This window comes from Drosophila ananassae, chromosome 2R, assembly GCF_017639315.1.
Source record: "Drosophila ananassae strain 14024-0371.13 chromosome 2R, ASM1763931v2, whole genome shotgun sequence".
Lineage (NCBI taxonomy): Eukaryota > Metazoa > Arthropoda > Insecta > Diptera > Drosophilidae > Drosophila > Drosophila ananassae.
In genome coordinates, this window is record NC_057928.1 from 8370887 (window position 1) to 8388897 (window position 18011).

The 18011-nt window shown below is 38.5% G+C and overlaps 6 protein-coding genes and 1 long non-coding RNA gene across 7 annotated transcripts in view; 4 read left to right on the forward strand and 3 right to left on the reverse strand.

The window, feature by feature from the left end:
* Positions 1–1079: 1079 nt before the first annotated feature.
* Positions 1080–1701, reverse strand: LOC26515606. Its single transcript, XR_001408933.3, has 3 exons — positions 1603–1701; positions 1505–1544; positions 1080–1426 (listed from the first exon to the last, which is right to left on the reverse strand). It is a non-coding gene; the product is annotated as an uncharacterized LOC26515606 (long non-coding RNA).
* A 1532-nt stretch (positions 1702–3233) lies between these two features.
* On the forward strand, positions 3234–3721 carry LOC116655796. Its single transcript, XM_032454135.2, has 2 exons — positions 3234–3300; positions 3355–3721. The coding sequence occupies exons 1-2, from the start codon at positions 3250–3252 to the stop codon at positions 3649–3651; spliced, it is 348 nt and encodes a 115-aa protein (XP_032310026.1). The 5' UTR covers positions 3234–3249; the 3' UTR covers positions 3652–3721.
* A 319-nt stretch (positions 3722–4040) lies between these two features.
* Positions 4041–5181, forward strand: LOC6506279 (protein terminus). The gene has a single exon (XM_001958173.2). The coding sequence runs from the start codon at positions 4051–4053 to the stop codon at positions 5155–5157; it is 1107 nt and encodes a 368-aa protein (XP_001958209.1). The 5' UTR covers positions 4041–4050; the 3' UTR covers positions 5158–5181.
* Positions 5182–5309: 128 nt separating this feature from the next.
* LOC6506280 (mediator of RNA polymerase II transcription subunit 11) lies at positions 5310–6090 on the forward strand. Its single transcript, XM_001958172.4, has 2 exons — positions 5310–5467; positions 5524–6090. The coding sequence occupies exons 1-2, from the start codon at positions 5395–5397 to the stop codon at positions 5988–5990; spliced, it is 540 nt and encodes a 179-aa protein (XP_001958208.1). The 5' UTR covers positions 5310–5394; the 3' UTR covers positions 5991–6090.
* Positions 6091–6202: 112 nt separating this feature from the next.
* LOC6493674 (nuclear fragile X mental retardation-interacting protein 1) lies at positions 6203–8062 on the reverse strand. The gene is made up of 3 exons (XM_001958171.4): positions 7806–8062; positions 7462–7742; positions 6203–7403 (listed from the first exon to the last, which is right to left on the reverse strand). Exons 1-3 carry the CDS (start codon positions 7995–7997, stop codon positions 6245–6247), a joined length of 1632 nt encoding a protein of 543 aa, XP_001958207.2. The 5' UTR covers positions 7998–8062; the 3' UTR covers positions 6203–6244.
* A 66-nt stretch (positions 8063–8128) lies between these two features.
* LOC6506281 (ubiquitin-like-conjugating enzyme ATG3) lies at positions 8129–9814 on the forward strand. Its single transcript, XM_001958170.4, has 4 exons — positions 8129–8344; positions 8662–8797; positions 8864–9054; positions 9109–9814. Exons 1-4 carry the CDS (start codon positions 8273–8275, stop codon positions 9706–9708), a joined length of 999 nt encoding a protein of 332 aa, XP_001958206.1. The 5' UTR covers positions 8129–8272; the 3' UTR covers positions 9709–9814.
* Positions 9815–9821: 7 nt separating this feature from the next.
* The window catches only part of LOC6493673 (nuclear hormone receptor FTZ-F1), a 43162-nt gene continuing 34972 nt past the window's right edge, over positions 9822–18011 (reverse strand). Inside the window, exons 4-10 of the mRNA XM_001958169.4 lie at positions 15074–15291; positions 14622–15007; positions 14222–14278; positions 13943–14141; positions 12718–12976; positions 12553–12653; positions 9822–12490 (exon numbers count right to left, since the gene is read on the reverse strand). Of these exons, the coding sequence (XP_001958205.1) occupies positions 12341–12490; positions 12553–12653; positions 12718–12976; positions 13943–14141; positions 14222–14278; positions 14622–15007; positions 15074–15291 (1370 nt within the window). The 3' untranslated portion in view covers positions 9822–12340. The remainder of the gene's footprint in view (positions 12491–12552; positions 12654–12717; positions 12977–13942; positions 14142–14221; positions 14279–14621; positions 15008–15073; positions 15292–18011) is intronic.

Consider the following 18011-nt stretch of genomic DNA (forward strand, 5'->3'; position numbering starts at 1 on the left):
CATGCGGCCACACCCACCTAGCTACGCCTTCAGCCCACTCACAAAACACAGTAGCCACCAGTGATGTCATAAATTTATTCAGAAATGGTTTTAAATATGGTTTAATATATTTAATAAATATATTTATTTTATTTTATATGTTTTTGTAATTTACATTTTTGTATTGTTATAGAAATGAATAATTACATTTCTTGCAGTACTTCCTTGTACTTCCAGTGTGAGTTCTAAACTTAAATTAAAAACAAAAATTTCTTTGGAAAACTTTCTACAAATATTTGTGTTTCTGGCGAAATCCCTCTTTTAAATATTAAACTCCATCAATTCTCTGTGTTTTTTTTTTTTAATAAAGTAAATAAAAGTGTGAACATGAATAAATGAATGGAAGGAAGAGAAAACACCATCATCACTGGCAGCTGCCGCAGAGATTTAAGAAAGAAAAGAAACAGACACACATGAGCTTTTCACTAAGGAGGATCTGGCTTGTGGTAGCGGCAGCTTGGGAGCGGACGAGGTCCTGGGAATTTTTAGGGGCTTGGGACTTAGATGGGTGGTTCCCCGCCCGCATAAATGCATGAATACTTATGGATAGTTTCCAGTGCATCACAAACTGCTATGGCTTTCTCTGGCTGCTTTGGATTTTATGGTGGGCGGTCGCAGGCGGAATTGTCATGTTTCTCGCTTGTATTGCACTGACATCTGGGGGACATAATTCGTTGACACACACACCCCGTCACAGTCACCCACATACACACACTCCCACACGCAATGCCAAGCTCAACATTTATTTGTGAGCTGCTGTCCTTATATATAGATTTCAAGCGGACTTGCTGGTTGGGTTATGCTCTTTATTTTGTGGAAACAACACTTAATGCATTTAATACAAAAATCTTCAAAGAGAAACTGCTAAAAGATTGCAATGCAAACATATATTTTCAAAAGGATATTTATTTAAGATAAATACAGATTTCATTCAATTTCAATCAACAAAATCAAATGAGTTTTCTTATTCAATCTACTTTTGAATGATTAAACATATCTAGCCATATTATTTAAATAGAATTGAAATAATATGATTTGAAAGCTTTTAATAGAAGACTCTAGGGAAAATTCTTAGCTTACTGAAATTGTATTATTTATATAATAATATTTTATTTCACATAAATCCTTTCAAAAATGTTATGTTATATACACTACTTTTATGGAATTGAATTTCATTCAGCAAATGTATTTTTTTCACCACCATCCTGAAAGGATCTAAAAAAAAAAGAAGCCAGCAATCACGTGCGCACCTCAGTAGTCCCCCCAACCTGGCCCCTCAATAATTTATTAATTTTCCCAGGGGTTCCGAGCTCCTGCGGATGCCCCCTATCCGGCAGTTTGCACGTATCCTGGGTGGCAGGGTGTCCTGGGTGGCATTCTGATTCCACTGCTCGACGAAGCGTTAAAATGCCACCATTAAAAATCAATGTTTAAAGATTTATGAGCTTGACAAAGTGTTAATTACCAGGTAAAAGCAAGGTTAAGGCGAGGAGCGGTCCTGGAAGCTGAAAGTCCAACAAGTAATATACACAAACACAATAATGAATAAGCCGAGAAGCTTACCACTTCGCCTTTCGACTTTGACCTTCTTGTTTATTTTTTTGTGTTCGGTAGTCTGTAACTAAATTGTACCTATTTTTGTGGTATTTATTATTTTTGGGATAAAACCTGTATAAAAAAATAAAGAAAATATAAGAAAAGAAACTGAAATTTGTATGAAAAAGACAAAATTATAAATTGTTTATTCATGGAAACTCTCCTTTTGATGATTATCCCAAAATTAAAGAGAAATTTAGCCTACTTAGCCTTCTAAGGTCCTTAAAATGTAGTACTGTCCACTTCAAGAAAACCGCCCTAGGGTTGATACAAGAAGGCAAAAAGTATAGCCGAAAATTCAGGTTGTTATCCCCTTTAGGACAGAATTAAAATAGAATAAAGCGGCCGACCGTTCCAGAAGGAAAATGCCCGCGAAAAAACTTTACTTTTAATCAGACAAAAACAAAAACGAGTGAAAATAAAAGCAAAAACAAAATAGAAAAGAAACAGGCGTCAGGAGGCCAGAGATACCAAAAAAAAAAAATAATAATAATAAAAATACACAACAAAAAATAGGAAAATGAAGGTAAAGCCGAAAAGTAACAGAAAATGGACGAAGACGAGCTCTCATAATTTCCCGGCAAAGGAAAAATCATCAACCGAAAAACGTAAAAAGATGCCAGGCAGCAGTTTTCCTTTACTTATACCGTCTGGTTTTTTTTTTGTTCCTATTTCCTTTTTTGCTCTATTTTTTTTTTTCGTTTATATTTATTTGTAGTTCACCCACATACTCGTGAGCTGTGAGGGACACGTGAGGTTTCTCAGCGACAGAAAAATACAAAATTTCTGTGAAAGAACATATAGTAAGGCCTGTATGTATGGTACGTATGCATATGTATAAATAGTATCCTGTGTGCGTGTGAAGGACGCACGAAACGCCTTAAATATGCTTGAACTACTAAAGAAGCCATAAAGCAACAGCCAACAGCCATCAGCCAAACGGGCCACCACAGGAATAAGCCCGCCGCCTTTGCCGCCGCCACTTCATCGCTCACTTTGTCCTTTGTCGGCCAGGGACCCGTAACCGTAACCGAAACGAACCTAACCGGACAGAAATCGAAATCGAAAGGATATGCTACGAACTGGGAACACATTTTAAGGACCTTAGTCAACGAACCAGGTGCCATTCAATGTCCTGCCACTAGACAGGACGTGTTTGAGTTGCAGGGGAAATAGTATGTTAAAATAAGGGTTGAAAGTAAAGTGGGGAAATTTTATACAGAAGGAAGAATGGTAATATCCTTTAAAAGACATGTTGCTGTTAAACACAAGAGAATTTAGTGGCATTTCAAAAAGTCCCAGTTATTATAAGAACATCGCAACATTTTATGGCGTATTTCCCATGGCAACTAACATTTCCCTTTTATGGAAGAGGATATTCTAACATTGAAGGAAAATGTTAAATTCTAGAATGCGTCCAGACAAATAATTATTTTACTATTGAAAGTGTAGTTTATCATCATTTTAACTTTCTAACCGAAAAATGAACAATCCCAGAACATTAAAATGATGTGGTAATTATACAGAACGAATGTATTAAATAGTAAAGGCGTGTATTATTATAAAAGGCATCTTCTATTAGATCTAAATTCATTCCATTTAAAAAGTATCGAAATGAAGGCTCTATTATTGTTAATTTTTACTGTTGCCCTTCCATTAACTTTGGTAAACTTAAATCTTAGTAACTATATTGAATTTTGATAACTAAATTGTTTCCAGAGCTTCTATCCTGATGAGAATACCGACAAAAATATGGAAAACTGCAATAAAAAGGTGTCAAGCCGTCTAAAAGTCCAGAATCGTACTGATAAACTTTATATTGATTGCCTTGAGGACTGTTTACTGGAGGAGTTTGGTTTTCTGGATAAGGGAAAGTTAAATTACAACGAGATCCGAAAGAGATCTACTTTAAATGAAAGTCAAATCCAAAAAATGAATGAAAGTTGCCTGAAGTTGGAATTTTCAAAAATATGTAATGTAGCCCACAAACTTTTTGAGTGTCTTAAATTAATATAGTTCTATAGATTGTATGAAAAGTGTTTCAGAATATTTCAAATATTTAAATACATAAACATCAATATATGTATATGTTTAAGGTACTTGTTTGATATGCTTATAACTTATAAGTTATAAGGTATGTTGAAAATATGGAATTACCCAAACGAATATGTCCCGTTGAATATCTTTTGACATTTCCTATTATACACCTAGTATTTCCTAGTATACACTTTTCTTATGGAAAACCAATCTACCTGTTGGCCAAAGTTGTTACCTGATTGGACTAAAAGCGGTTAAATAATCATATACCTGATAAAAGAAACACCTTGCCAGGCTTTACCTAATCCTTCCTACAATTGATGCCACCGTGTATATATAACAGAGATATATCCTTCATCCTTTAGTTAGTTCAGGATCATGTCTCGTCGCATAGAGTCACGTTTTATTTTTGACATTGAAGAAAACACGCGAATTTTTCGCCACCAACGTTTTGTCAATGGATCAAGGAGAGCTGATTGTCCTTCCTGCGAAAGTCGAGTGCCATCCAACGAACCGTACAGTCATCACTGGGTCAAGGATCCCAACAGTATCCAGCTGGGCCAGGAAGAGAAGGCGATCCTGAAAACAATCGATGATCAGCACATTGAGACATTTATCCTGTGCGATAGCAGTCTACCGGCCAGGACAAATGACTTTCTTTTGAATGCTGGGATGGATGCAGTGCCGCAGCTGCTGAGATTTCTAAGTTTTGGAACCGAAAAACTTGACGCCACCGTTGGCTTCTATGTCGATGTGAAAAAAGAACGCATGTACTACGAAAGTAGTCCCTTGAGTATTGAAAACCATCTCGATATCGGAGAGGCAGTGGACATGATATTTTCCATGCTGCTGGAGAAGATTAGCAACTATGTGCTATTGCACCAAAGAGTCCCGTTGGAGGCATGTGTCATTCGAAGGATGAAGCTGACTGTCCGAAGACACTGCCTCTCCTTAAACTCCAACTGCAAATTGCCTTTGCAATATCGGGTTAAAAACGCAGCAGGTGGTAGCAAAACCTCCAATGCAGAACTGGCTTTGATTGCTGAAAATTATTTAAAGCATCCAGAGAAAGGAAGAGAAATTCCTCAAAATCTGCAACTAAATCTATACAGTTTTCGGGTCTGCCCCACTTCCAAAGAATTATACGCAGTTCCTTATTTACTTCGCGGCGAGGATGTGGAGCACACGCCAACGTTTGTAGTGCAAACTGATGTTATTGGAAGTTTCCTTGGCCTGCAAGAAGTCCACAATATCCGAAAATTCCTGCGGATCGACAGCAAGGATCGGGTGACCGAATGCCGCCAGTGTCAGTCCCATTTCGTGGATCGAGTTCACTTCGCCCTCCATAAACAAATCGACTGTGGACGTGGATTCATGGTATGGCACATGGACAAGGATGCCATCGAATTGCATGAAAACTGCTTGCCTTTGCCGAAGGATTACTTTAAGTACGAATGGATTGGTGTGGGCGGCAAAAGAAGCTAATGAACTGTAACATATAAATATTATAAAAACAAAATAAATCATTTTAAATACAAACCTTAATTTAAAGAATATACACTAAATATTTAAATTTCGCGGGTTGATCATATAGTATTTATCGATGATAAAATTTTTTAGTATTTTTTATGGCAGTTATCGAAACCTACAGTTTTCTGGTAACACTTTTCTTTTGCTAAATTTTGCCGACAAATTTTGTTTATTGTTTAATTTCTGCTAAACATGAATCCCCTGGACAAAATTCACGCTCTGGATGAGATTGAAAAGGAGATAATATTGTGTATGCAGAGTGCAGGTAAGAGAATCGAAAAACCACAAAGTTATTTAGCTAAAAATCGGTAAAATTCTCAGGCCAAGCATTGCAAGAGTTGGGGAAGGAAAAATCTTCGCAAAAAAATGCCGAAACTCAATCGCAACAATTCCTCAAGAGTCTCTCGAGTGTGGAGTCTAAACTCTCCGAGCAAATCAACTACCTAACCCAGGTGTCCACCGGACAACCGCACGAAGGATCTGGATATGCTTCAGCAAAGGTGCTGCAAATGGCCTGGCATCGCATTCAACATGCCAGATCCCGGGTTCGGGAATTGGAGGAGACCAAGGCGAAGCACTCGCATGCCGCCCGTCAACAACAGAAACGCCAGCAGGAGCACGCCGCCGCTCAGCAGCAGCAGCAACAACAGCAACAGCAGCAGCAGCAACAACAACAGCAGCAACAGGCGGCACAACAGCAGCAATCGAGTGGGAGCAGTGGCGGGGTAGGAGCTGCCGGTGGAGGAGACCATCCCATGGGAGGCGACAACTCCATGTCAACGAACTAATCAGGGGATGCAGTTTAAGATTAAAGATAAGACTATAGGCGTAAGATTATAGTTTAAAACCTAAAACCCCCTATTAAATGATTTTTTTTATATGAACTGAGATTTGTGAAGCGGATTACTTGCTTAATCTCTAAAGATAAGTCTCTTTAATGATCGAATCCCGTTTTGAAGGACTTTGTCAAATGGATTCACAAAAAAACAACTCAGGGAAATAAATTTGTACTGTATTTTTAATAATTCAAGATATGGGATGCCTAGTTATCACAGGCTGGAGGCTCCTTTGGAGGCTGACCAATGCCAAAGAAGTTACTTTGGCAAACATGACGCACGCACTGCAGCAGAACATTCCTTTCGTGTATTATATCCTTTGCCAAAAGCTTGGACAGCATAGTATTTTGTGGTGTCGTCCTACGAGCTCTTTTGTAGTTTAAGCCGTAGAAGCGTTTGGGCGCTGGCCGCTTTTCTGGTTGTTTAGGTTTCGTTGCTTCACTTGATGTTGATGGCTCCAACGTTTCATTTATACTTTCAGTTACTCGTTGAATTGGTTCTTCGGCAGGTGCTTCATCAGATAATTCAGCATTTCCTGGTTCAGGCTGAACAGTGCCTGTCGTAGCCTCTGTGATTCTCTGAATGGGTTCTTCTCCGGATGCTTCATCTGAAGAGGAGCCTTTTTCCACAGCAGAGGGTTTTTCTTCTATAAGTTTATTGTCGAAATTTTCACTGATACCAATAATAGGGTCTGTCGGAGTCTCTGTGATTCTCTGAATGGGTTCTTCTTCGGGGGCTTCGTTGGAAGAGGAAGCTCTTTCCACAGCAGAGGATTTATCTTCTGTTGGATTATTGTCAATATTTTCACTAATATTAACATTAGTGGAAGAGTGTGAACTATCATCAGTTTGTCTTTTATCACTAACTTCTTCAGCCATTGGAACTTCATCTTCTTTTTGTTCTTCACTGTCCTCTGAGTCAGATTCGGTTTCTTCATCACTTTCGGAGCCATACATGCCCACTAAACCGAATATAGCATTGTCCTCTTTCTTGGCCTTATCTTTAAAGTGTTTATAGTCTGACATGTGACCAGTTCCTTGAAATTTTTTTAGTTCGGAGGAGCTTGTGTCCTCTTCGTCTTGTTTAGCTTGAGGTTGAGATGCTTGGTTTTCTGAAACAGGTCTTTGTTCCTTTTTTTCAGCAACTGTTTTGGTAGAGCTTTGACTCTTTTTCCTTTCATGAGTGTGGTCCTTTCTTCTTTGTCTGCTCTTGGCTTTGGAAGCCTGTTTATTTTGGCCCCATCGACTCCTCTCTCGATCTTCCCGTCTGCCAAATCTAGATTTGGAAGCCTCCAAGCGCTCTCCGCGTTTTATCCGCTGCTCTTTCGCCAATCGGGCAAGTTCTACATTAGCTGCTGTTGGATATCTGCAATGGGAAAACAATCAATTAGAATTCTCAGACGAGAAAAGCATCAATTACTTACTTCTTTCTCCGTTCTGCCCTCCATGCAGCCAAGTCCTCTGCTGTCCACACTTTCTTCACCTTTTTGTAGGCACCCGTGATGTGATTAGCTTCTATATGCCTTTCCAAGATATTGTGAAGAGCTGCAAAGTCGCAATCCTCGGCAGGACATTCCTCATGTTGCTCCAGATGCCGCTTCATATCCTGCGAGTTGGCCAGTTGCATGCCACAGGTATAACAGTGCTCGGGAACAGGGGGACAATCGTAAATTGGAGGAGTTTCAGGCACAGGAGATGGAACATTCTATAATGATGAAAATAAACATACTATTAGCAAATAATATGGTTATTTTTTTAAGAAACTTACCTGTTCCTTGGGTAGAAACTTGGCAGGAACTGTTGCTCCTCGTGCGCCATACATGGGCGGCGGTTGCTTGGCCCTTGGCAGCAGGGTCATCCCACAGGGGGTAAGGAAGTGTGTGTTGGCCTGGCTGGGTCCATTAGGCTTGTCAAACTTTGGCGGTGGAAGCAGGAATTTCGGTTGAACCTTTTCTTCCATTTCGCAGCGCTGAAACGTTAAAAACAATGTGCGCGTTATTGACCAGTGAGACCAAAGATGGAAAATATACCAAAAACTGTTTCAGTATAATTTCAATTCAAACTATCGATATCACCACCCACATCGATAACATAAATGTGCCCGCACTACTGTTATTGTGGGCAGCAACAAAAACAACAATTAGCTGGGAAGTGCAAGTCAATTGATAGCCAACTGAATTGGTATTAACTAAGTTTAGGCGTTTAGATTAGTTTGAATACTCAGCGGGTGGTAAGATGCAAAGTGTTCTGAACACCGTGAAAGGAACGGCCCTAAACGTAGCCGAATATCTTACGCCCGTTTTAAAGGTAAAGAAGAAAGTGCAGCAACGACGCAAGAAAAACTATGATTATCATTTAGATCAAGTTTTTTATACGTATACACAACAGTTGTAGGCATATATATATTTAAAACAATGGATTGTTGAGGGTGTGTGCAAGTGCAACCCTAGTTCTGTAAAGACAGGCTGGGTTTTATGATACAATTATTGATTCCCCCCTAAACCCGAAACTTTCTCATACCCCTTGGTGGCAATAAAACTGGATTCATCAGCTTTTCGCCGCCAGACTGTCGCCCCCATAAAATTAAATGAGTGCAACATATACTTTCTTTTTCATATTCAAAGGAATCCAAATTCCGGGAGACAGGTGTTCTCACCCCGGAGGAGTTTGTGGCAGCTGGAGATCACTTGGTGCATCATTGTCCCACTTGGCAATGGGCTGCCGGCGATGAAACCAAAACGAAACCTTATTTACCCAAAGGTGACTACTGCGATTTGCCAATAACCATTAAATAAATTGATCAAAAATGATTTTCTCCGCACTTAGATAAGCAATTCCTGATAACCCGCAATGTGCCATGCTATCGACGTTGCAAACAAATGGAGTACGTGGGCGAGGAGACCCTGGTGGAGGAGGAATCCGGTGACGGTGGTTGGGTGGAGACCCATCAGTTGAATGATGATGGGACTACCCAGTTGGAGGACAAAATCTGCGAACTGACAATGGAGGAGACCAAGGTGGGTCGTGTTTTCTACACAATAAGAAGTATTCTCAACTGTTTTTATTCGCAGGACGAAATGCACACTCCGGATAGCGATAAGTCGGCCCCGGGAGTAGCTGGAGCCGAAGCCGAGGACGATGATGATGACGAAGCCATAGACATGGACGACTTCGAGGAGAGCGGCATGCTGGATTTGGTTGACCCTGCCGTGGCCACTACTACGCGGAAAGCTGAACCAGAGGCAAAGGTCAGCCCGGGAGCTGGAGCTAGTGGAGGCGAAGCCGAGGCTAGCGGCGACTCAGTGCTGCACACACGCACCTACGACCTGCACATCACATACGATAAATACTACCAGACGCCCAGACTCTGGGTGGTTGGATACGATGAGCAGCGCAAGCCCCTGACCGTCGAGCAGATGTACGAGGATGTGTCGCAAGATCATGCCAAAAAGACAGTCACCATGGAGTCGCATCCGCATCTACCGGGGCCAAACATGGCATCGGTTCATCCCTGTCGACATGCGGACATTATGAAGAAGATCATTCAGACGGTGGAGGAGGGCGGCGGTCAGCTGGGAGTGCATTTATATTTGATAATTTTCCTGAAATTCGTTCAGACCGTCATCCCAACCATTGAGTACGATTTTACGCAAAACTTTAACATGTCTTAATCCACTCGAGATGCTTCTTCCCATAATAATAAAATGCAAGATTGTAAGCTGAAAGATCGAATAAAGTTTTGAGCAAACTGCACACATCCAAAAAAAAAAAAAAATAGATCTACTCGTTTTTATAATTACTTTTTATTTCACTTTGCTTTTGTTGTTGGTTGGTTGCATGTTTGAAACATCTCTGAGATGAAATTGTATGTTAACATAATAATAAAGCATATTAAATCAATTGATCAAATATGCGTTGTAGTTTTAGGTAGTTTTGTTTCTAGTTAAATGATTTTTTTTCTTCTTTTTTTTTTTGCATTTTTTAAACAGTTTTTCAAACTTAAAATGTGTGTGTGTGTGTTGCTTGCATTTATATTAATCATTTAATGTATATATAACTGTTAGATCCTTTTTTTTGTTATTTTTTTATGGGTTTATAGTATATATATATAGAATTTCTTAATATTTAAAATCACTTTTCATTTGCAATAACAGGTTCACATCGTAATCAATTTTACAATAAACATACCTAACGCCATTCATGCCTGAATATACATTTATATATAATATATTTAAATGTGTTAAATCGATCCCTTCTTCTCAGCTTTCATTAACTTGTTTTCAACAACATGCCGCCCGCGTTACGTTAGACGTCAACAATTTTTTCCATTACTTGTATATCTTTAAATATAACTGATCCACTTTCCTATACCTAACCTCAACTAACTTGCCAACTTTCATTGCCAACTTTTACATTATTTACCCATATTTCTGTTTACTGTTGTTTTTTTACATTTTATAATACATATAGAAGTTATACATACCAACTAGAAACCTAAATATATAATATATACCTAGGCAAACCTATCTATACATATAGATGTCGTCGTGCTTTAAATTTTTTTTTTCCATTTCCATTTTTGCAATTTTGCGTCTGCCTTTCTATAACAATTGTGAAATATTTTCTGCTCCACTCCGATTTTATATATATAGTATATATCTTTTAACGACTTTTGTTTTATACAGGGGGGCTCTGCTCTGTCTATAAATTTGAAATGTGTGTGGTAATTTCGTTCTGTTTACTGCATTTGAAGTTTTTATTTTCGTTTAATTTTATAAGGTACTTTTTGTTTAAGCGCAATGCCTAGAAATAAAATTATGGCAATGAATAGAAAAGAACGTTGACGTTAAATTTAAAACAGAAATATTAAGACAGTAACTGAGTTTTTGAGAAAAATGTCTAGAGTGCTAACTTAATATTCGAATTAAAAGTGTTTGCCACAATACGGTTTCTTTAAATATATATTTTATTTGGTTTGTTTATTTCGATTTTTGATTTTTTTTTACAATATAAGTGAATTGAATTCGATTCTGTTCCATCTCATTGCCAAAATTCTTGACTAAGCATTTGTTACTTTTAGTTTCTAACATTTATAGAGTTTGTTTTTGTTTTGAATCTGTTTTTTAATTTACCTTTAATCTGATTTATAATTTGCTTTGCACAAAATATATTATGTATTTGAAATACAAGCTTTACACATTCGGGTTGCTGACACTGAAACAATTACATTTTTCTTGAAATTTACAAACATTTGAAACTTGCTGCTAATTTTAAATATATGTGTAAGTATATTTACTATATAGTTTTAAACATGATCGTTATTAATATATAATTTCTTGCTCATCTTCATCGTTTTGTAGGTAGTTGTTTGCATTGTTTTCTTAGACTTAAAATGAAATTACAAGTTACAATTAATATACATATACATTCATACCATGAACACCTAAATTTGCTTTGTTTTTATTTCTTTGTATGGATTTTCTTAATTGTTTTTTGTTTTTTTTGTTTGTTTGCTTTGTAAATTTTATTTATTTATCCTTTTTGTCGTTAGATTTGACGCAAATACTATGCAAGACACTTGGCGCAAAAATTACAAGAATCGATCTACAAGTTGAAACGAAATATAAATTTGAAAGAAAAACTATAGTTTAAACCAAATACTAGTTAAAAAGTTGTAGGACGCTTTAAAATTACGCCAATTTACATAAAAACATATATAGATTTGTATCCATAAGTATCGTATATAGGTATATAAAAATAAAATTTCTTATGCTTCTTTTGTTTTTTTTGTTTGTTTGTTTTGTTTGTTGTAACACCTAAAGAAAGTTGGGTTCCTCCTTGACATCCATATTATTTATAGAATTATTCATATCATACGCCTACATTTATATTCTCGTTTAGGTTCAATGTGTTTTAAAAATTGCTTTATCAGGGACTACAAATAAAACACGAATTAATTTAAGACAAATTAATTAAACATTAGTTAAACATAAACTAGACCTAGCCGTAAACGTAATAATAATTAACATTGTTTCAACAAATGTGTGTGTGTTGTGTGTGTAGTGTGGTGTGTGGTGTGTGTTTCTTTGTGTGTAGATAGGTGTGATAGTTGGTGGTGTTGGTGGTAGTAGTGATGATGCATTTCCATATAAATTATATAGAATTTTATCCTCCTCCGTTCGCATAGCATTTCAACTTCCATACTCTGGCTGCTCCCTATTCTGGAGGGCATCCTGCTCTCGCCCCTGTTATTTACACTTCATAAATGATTAAGTATTCCATTTCTCCGTCTTCCGCCGGATTCTACACCTTGCGCTTGGCGTGCAGCATCTCCATGAGCAGGGTCTGGGTGGGTGCACTGCCGGCGACGTGCTTGGTGTACAGGTGCTCCTCGCCTCGGGCGGCCATGGCATGGATTTCTGGTAGGATATTAACTAGCCTACGGAATTTTTCCTAAAAAAAATATACAGAAAATATTAATATAATTTATAAGTAGAATTAAATAGTTTACTTACAGTAACTGACGGATAACATGTGAGGGTGTAATCCAGCATAGCAGCCTGGACATTATCATGTCCATCGGAGACGGTCTTCCGGTTAACAATACCCCGCACATCTTCAAAAAGTTAGAGAAATATTATATAATTTTCCTTGTTGATAATCCCTCTTTATGGACCTACCTGGATTCAAGAGGATTAGGAATTTCATGCAGACATAGTCGCCCATATCGAACTTCAGGTCTTGCAGCTTGTTCTGCAGCTCGTTGAAGTAATCGGCCAGCTGGGGAACTCCCAACAATCCCAGGCTCAGAAGATTGAAGACCTGGCCATTGTTCAGCTGCGTCTCATCCGGCAGGCCGTTGTGGATGCGATGGTGCAGGTGATCCAGGACCAGCATATCCGACCATGAGTGCTGCAGCAGCTTCATTTGGTCATCGACCTGGTTTTGGAAGAGAAATAATATTAATTTTATTAGATTTTATAGAAGTATATATATTTTTCAAACTTAATATGTAATGGATAATAATAGTTGCCACTAAAAAATAGATAGTCTGGTTCTTAGGGTATGTATTTTTAAGGATATTGAAGGTAAAAATAATTTTAAAAAGTCATGGTAGTCTTCCAATTGAATTTCATTATAAAATTAAATTAGAATTAATGTTTTAACTCTGCATTATGTTTTAAAATATCTAAAAAACAGACTGTTGATTATTAATTTTCTATTAATTCTATTAATTTTTAACTATAAAATATGTAAAAAAAACAGCCTGTTAATCTTAAATTTTCTATTTTTGAATGGCAACTAGTCTCACAGTTGGTTCAATAGATACGTTTTCTAAGATGATATGGTATGGAGATATTGGATAGGCCTAGTTTTGGATGGTATTACAAAACGCCCCCTCTGTGTATCTCTCAGATTCTCTTCTCCCTGTCTCAGAGTATCTCCCTGTGTAATTTTTGGTTGGGTGGCATGGTATGGTATGGGTGAGCACATCAGCTTCAGTTGCGTCATGGAGACGCGAGAGACGCTGCCGCTTGGCCGCTTGGCTGACTGGCTTACTGACTGGTTCGGCTTTGGTTGCTAAGTAGGTCAGACGCCAAATGAAATCGAAATTCAATGCAGATTCGAGCTGGCTGCGCTGTCGTCGTATGCGTCGCTGTTGCTGTTGCTGTCGCTGTCACTGTCGACGTTGACGTCGCTGTCGGTCGTTGGTGGTTTACATAACATGCCGCAGACTTGGCCCCTAGCTTGAAAACTGGTTTCTGGCTCTGAACAACAACATGGCTCTGGTGGCTCTGTCGCCTGTTGAGTTTTATGATTTTTTCGATTTCTGATTTAATCGCTTTTCGAGTATGCGTGGAATATATATGGAGGTTTTTTTTGGGGGTTATCCTTTGGCATTACCTTGAGGTCCTTGAAGAAGACTGTGTTGCGTGCCCAGTCCACTTGCGAGAACAAGTTCTGGTCGAGCACTTTGCACATCAGCTCGAAGAGATCCACCTCCACCTGGTTGTAGGTTTGCTTCTGCAGCAGCGCGAACAGTTGCGTCTGCCATTCCCGATCGTCGATCGATTGCACAAATTCACGAATCATCGGTGAGACTCTGAAAATATAATTAATATTTAATGGATAATGGTCTGATGGTCGGATGGTCTCATGGAGAAATCCTTTCTAAAAACTCACCTTAATGGCTCGATAAGCGCGTCGGCTGTGCTCGATGGATGGGTGCCGGAATCAAAGCTTTGTTGCAGAAAAATTATATAAAAAAGAGGTTTGTGATTAATAAATATTTAATTAATTTTAAATTGGTCTACGCATCAAGTATCAATTTTTGAAATTAAAAAGGAACAGGTGGCTCATTACAGGACTTTCTCCTAAAGATCAGTTTAAAAAGATAACTTTTAAAAAAGATTCAAAAGTTAAAGAACTAAAAAGGCCACCGATTTTAAGAATAACTTTATAGAGAATAAAAAAACGAGTAAAACTTGAATTTTTCTTAGGAGATTTTTGGGTCAAAGGTTGAATTGCTTTTGGATACTGTTCTTGATGTGGTTCTGGTTGTTCTGGTTCTTGGGTTAAATACCACGGTTTCGTGTCGGCCGTATTCTGCAGAGATCCTATTCCAGCCTCGTGGCAATTGCTGTTGCCGTTGCGATGCAGGCCATCGGCGGAACCCGAGTTGCCGCCACCGCCGCCGCCCGCATTATTGCCGCCACCTCCACCGACGCCGGACGCATTGTTGCCGCCCGCACTGCCGCCGTTGTTGTTGCCGTTGCTGTTGCTGCCGTTGCTGCTATTGCCATTACCCAAGGAACTGGGACCGTTGAGGCCCCCGCTGACGCCACTACCACTGCCGTTACCGGCGTTCATGGCCGTGGCTATCACACCGCCCGTACTGGCATTCACCTGACCCAACGCAATCGCAATGGGGCTGGGCGACGAGTCCGGCGATTGGGTGAGTGAGGATACCTAAAAAATGGATATTTGAAATGAAATCGTAGTTTCAGCACTTAGTCCCATCCAGCATCTTCTCACCTGAGGTATTTGAATTTCCTGCTTAATGTTCATATTTGGATATGCTTGCTGGTAGCCCGTCGAGATCGGTGTTGGCTTGATGTCCGGGCCCATGGAGTTCCGCAGCGCCTGCAGCGCCAACTGCCGCTGCCGCATCACCTGCAACTTCCGCGCCCTATCCCGCTTGTACATGGGTCCGAACTTGTTGCGTCCACCCCGCATGCGATCCGCTCGGACAGCTGCAAATAAATGGAATATTTATACTTTAGTTGAAGACATTTAAAAATAATATATTAAAGCCTAGATTATTAGGTTAAATGATTGGGAAATCCCCGTATATTTTTGCATTTTTTTAAACAAAAAAAATCAATAAAAAATCATTTATATTTCCTTTTAATTCTGCACTGACCTGATTTCATATTCTTTATTAAATAATTAGTTTCTGACTCATTTTAGGTCAAATAAAAATCTAATTTTAATTGTATAACAATTATGGCCTCATAAATCAGTTTGCTAGTTCCAGTGGCTTTATTATGGGCATTAAAGAATTATTCGTAGAATTATTTTCAAAACAACTACCATTTTTAGTGACCCCTTGAGCTTGCAGAACAAAAACATTGCAAAAAATTCTATTCATTTCATATTTCTCATTAAGAGCCAACTCATAACAGGCCAGGCCAGGCCAGGGCTTGACAAAAACAAAGCACTGGGAAAGGCACTCACACACTCACATACTGCACATTTATACGCATATGCGAGAATATTATTACATACGTAGATATATTGCGCATACGCCGCATTGTACAGGGGCATCAAAACAAAAACTATACAACTGGTGCGGTGCGTGTGTGGAAGTGTGTTTGTGGGTTTATACATATGTGGGAACTCACTAAATGAAACGCAATAAACTGCGCTTCTTATGGGGCAGCACGATAAAGTGTGTAAAAGGGGGTACATTGAGAAAAAATATATATTTAATAGGATTTATTTTTTATGCGTTTATTTGAGAGGAAAGTTATGGAAAATTCTTTAGTGGTTCAAGAGTCAATAGATAATATTTTAGATAGAGATATAAATCATCTTTCCAATTTATTATCCTTTTTTAAACCATTAACTTTTGATTTGGGCTTCTAATAGGATGTTTATTATTTAATAATATTTAATACTTTTAATTTAATATTTCATAAATAATAAAAATTATATTTTTTGTAATTTCTTTCCGTACTCAACTGGGAACTATGAGGGTGGCTTATGCCAAAAACAGATTGCAGTTGCAGTTGCAGTTTCTAGTGCCATGTTGATTAAAAGATGCAATTGTCGGGGGTTGTTTTCTCACACACCTTCTCCCAGGGAGGCAGGGGGAGGCAGGGCGCCATCTAAAGGGGCAGTGGGTGGGCAATGGGCGGCAGGTGGCCACCATAAAATATGCATTTCAAATGCAAAAGCAAACGGAAAAATGTATAAAAAAAAACACACACAAACAGACACACTCGGGCATTTTTCTCGCGAATATGCAATTTTTGTGCACTGAACAAGTAACTGTAATTTAGGTCAAGCGTATTGTTTACAAATAATCAACATACATACACTCACACACATAGCTATGCGTGTTAGTGAGCGGATCTCTTTTGAAATTTTCTCTCTCTCTCTCTTGCACTGCTCTCTCTAACGATTATGTCGTCCGTCTTTGGCTTGGCAACGCGAAAGAGCTTTCTATTACGACATTTCCCGCTCTCTCCCTCTATCTCTCTCTCTCAAATGTAACACACACATACACACACACTGAAACAAAAAGAGAGCCAGCGACGAAGACTGAGCGGCTTCCATCCGCATTAGACAACTTTGTTGAGTGGAGTAGGTCAAGGACAGTGTGTGTGAAAACTGGGACAACACGGCCATTGTTGTTGCCTGCCAACTCTCCCAAAAAAAAATAAAGAAATAAAAAGAAATAATCACTCTCACTCACTGCTCTCTCTCTCTGTGTTTGTGTATGGCGGGGTATTAGGAAAGTTGTTTGTATTTGTGGGCGACTTACAGCCTTACCGTTTTTTTATGCCTTTTCCGGCTGGGCTTTGAGCTAAGTCTATTTATGTTGAGCAAGGTACAAAATCCGTTCAATCGATTGCAGATTTATGGAGTTAATAAAACCGCTGCCCCCGCCCCCTTCTACTCTCCTTTCCTTTTAATTTGTTGATCCATTTTATTTTTGTGTACCGCTATTACCATTTTTTTTCTCTCTCTCTTATATAATTTCCTAATGCTCTTGTGTATCCCATGTCACCTTAATGATAATCATGATAATTAGATAAAATATCAAAATAAATTAAAGTGTGTAGCTTTCTTGGATAGATGATACTTTTTCTGATCTATTATAACTATTATATTATGATAGCCCTCTTACATAACTTCCCAGCCCTTGTTGACATTCTTTTTTTTTTATTTAAATTTCGATGTGAAAAGTGGTTTGAGTGGGGTAAAGTGGTTCAATTTGTATGTAGAAAGAGATATGTTTGTTGAAAGTTAGTCTCGCCCTCAAAAAGAGATTTTTTTTTGGGTTTCTTTTTTTCCCATCCAGCTAGCCGGGAAATCAATAAATGGCTTTAGTCTTTTAAATGTTACTTTTAAAACTGCCCACCACAGCCAAAGCCAAGCAAGCACACAATTTGTTTCCCCACTGATGTGGGTCAACGGTGCGTATGAGTAACTTTTTAAGGCCTATTAAGGGGTTTGTTTTTAGTTTTTGTGGCATATGCTGGTATTTTGTTTATTAATATGATTGCCAGAGAGAGAAATATAAAATCGTAGTGGTTTAATCACTTTTTCTGGAACAAGGGTGGCAATGGTGCGTATACGCAATATTAAGTATACGCCATGTATAACAAAAAATTTGGATAAAAATGGTTCTTAGCTAAAAGTAACAAGTTAGTAGTACTACTCCTACTACTAATACATATTTTTA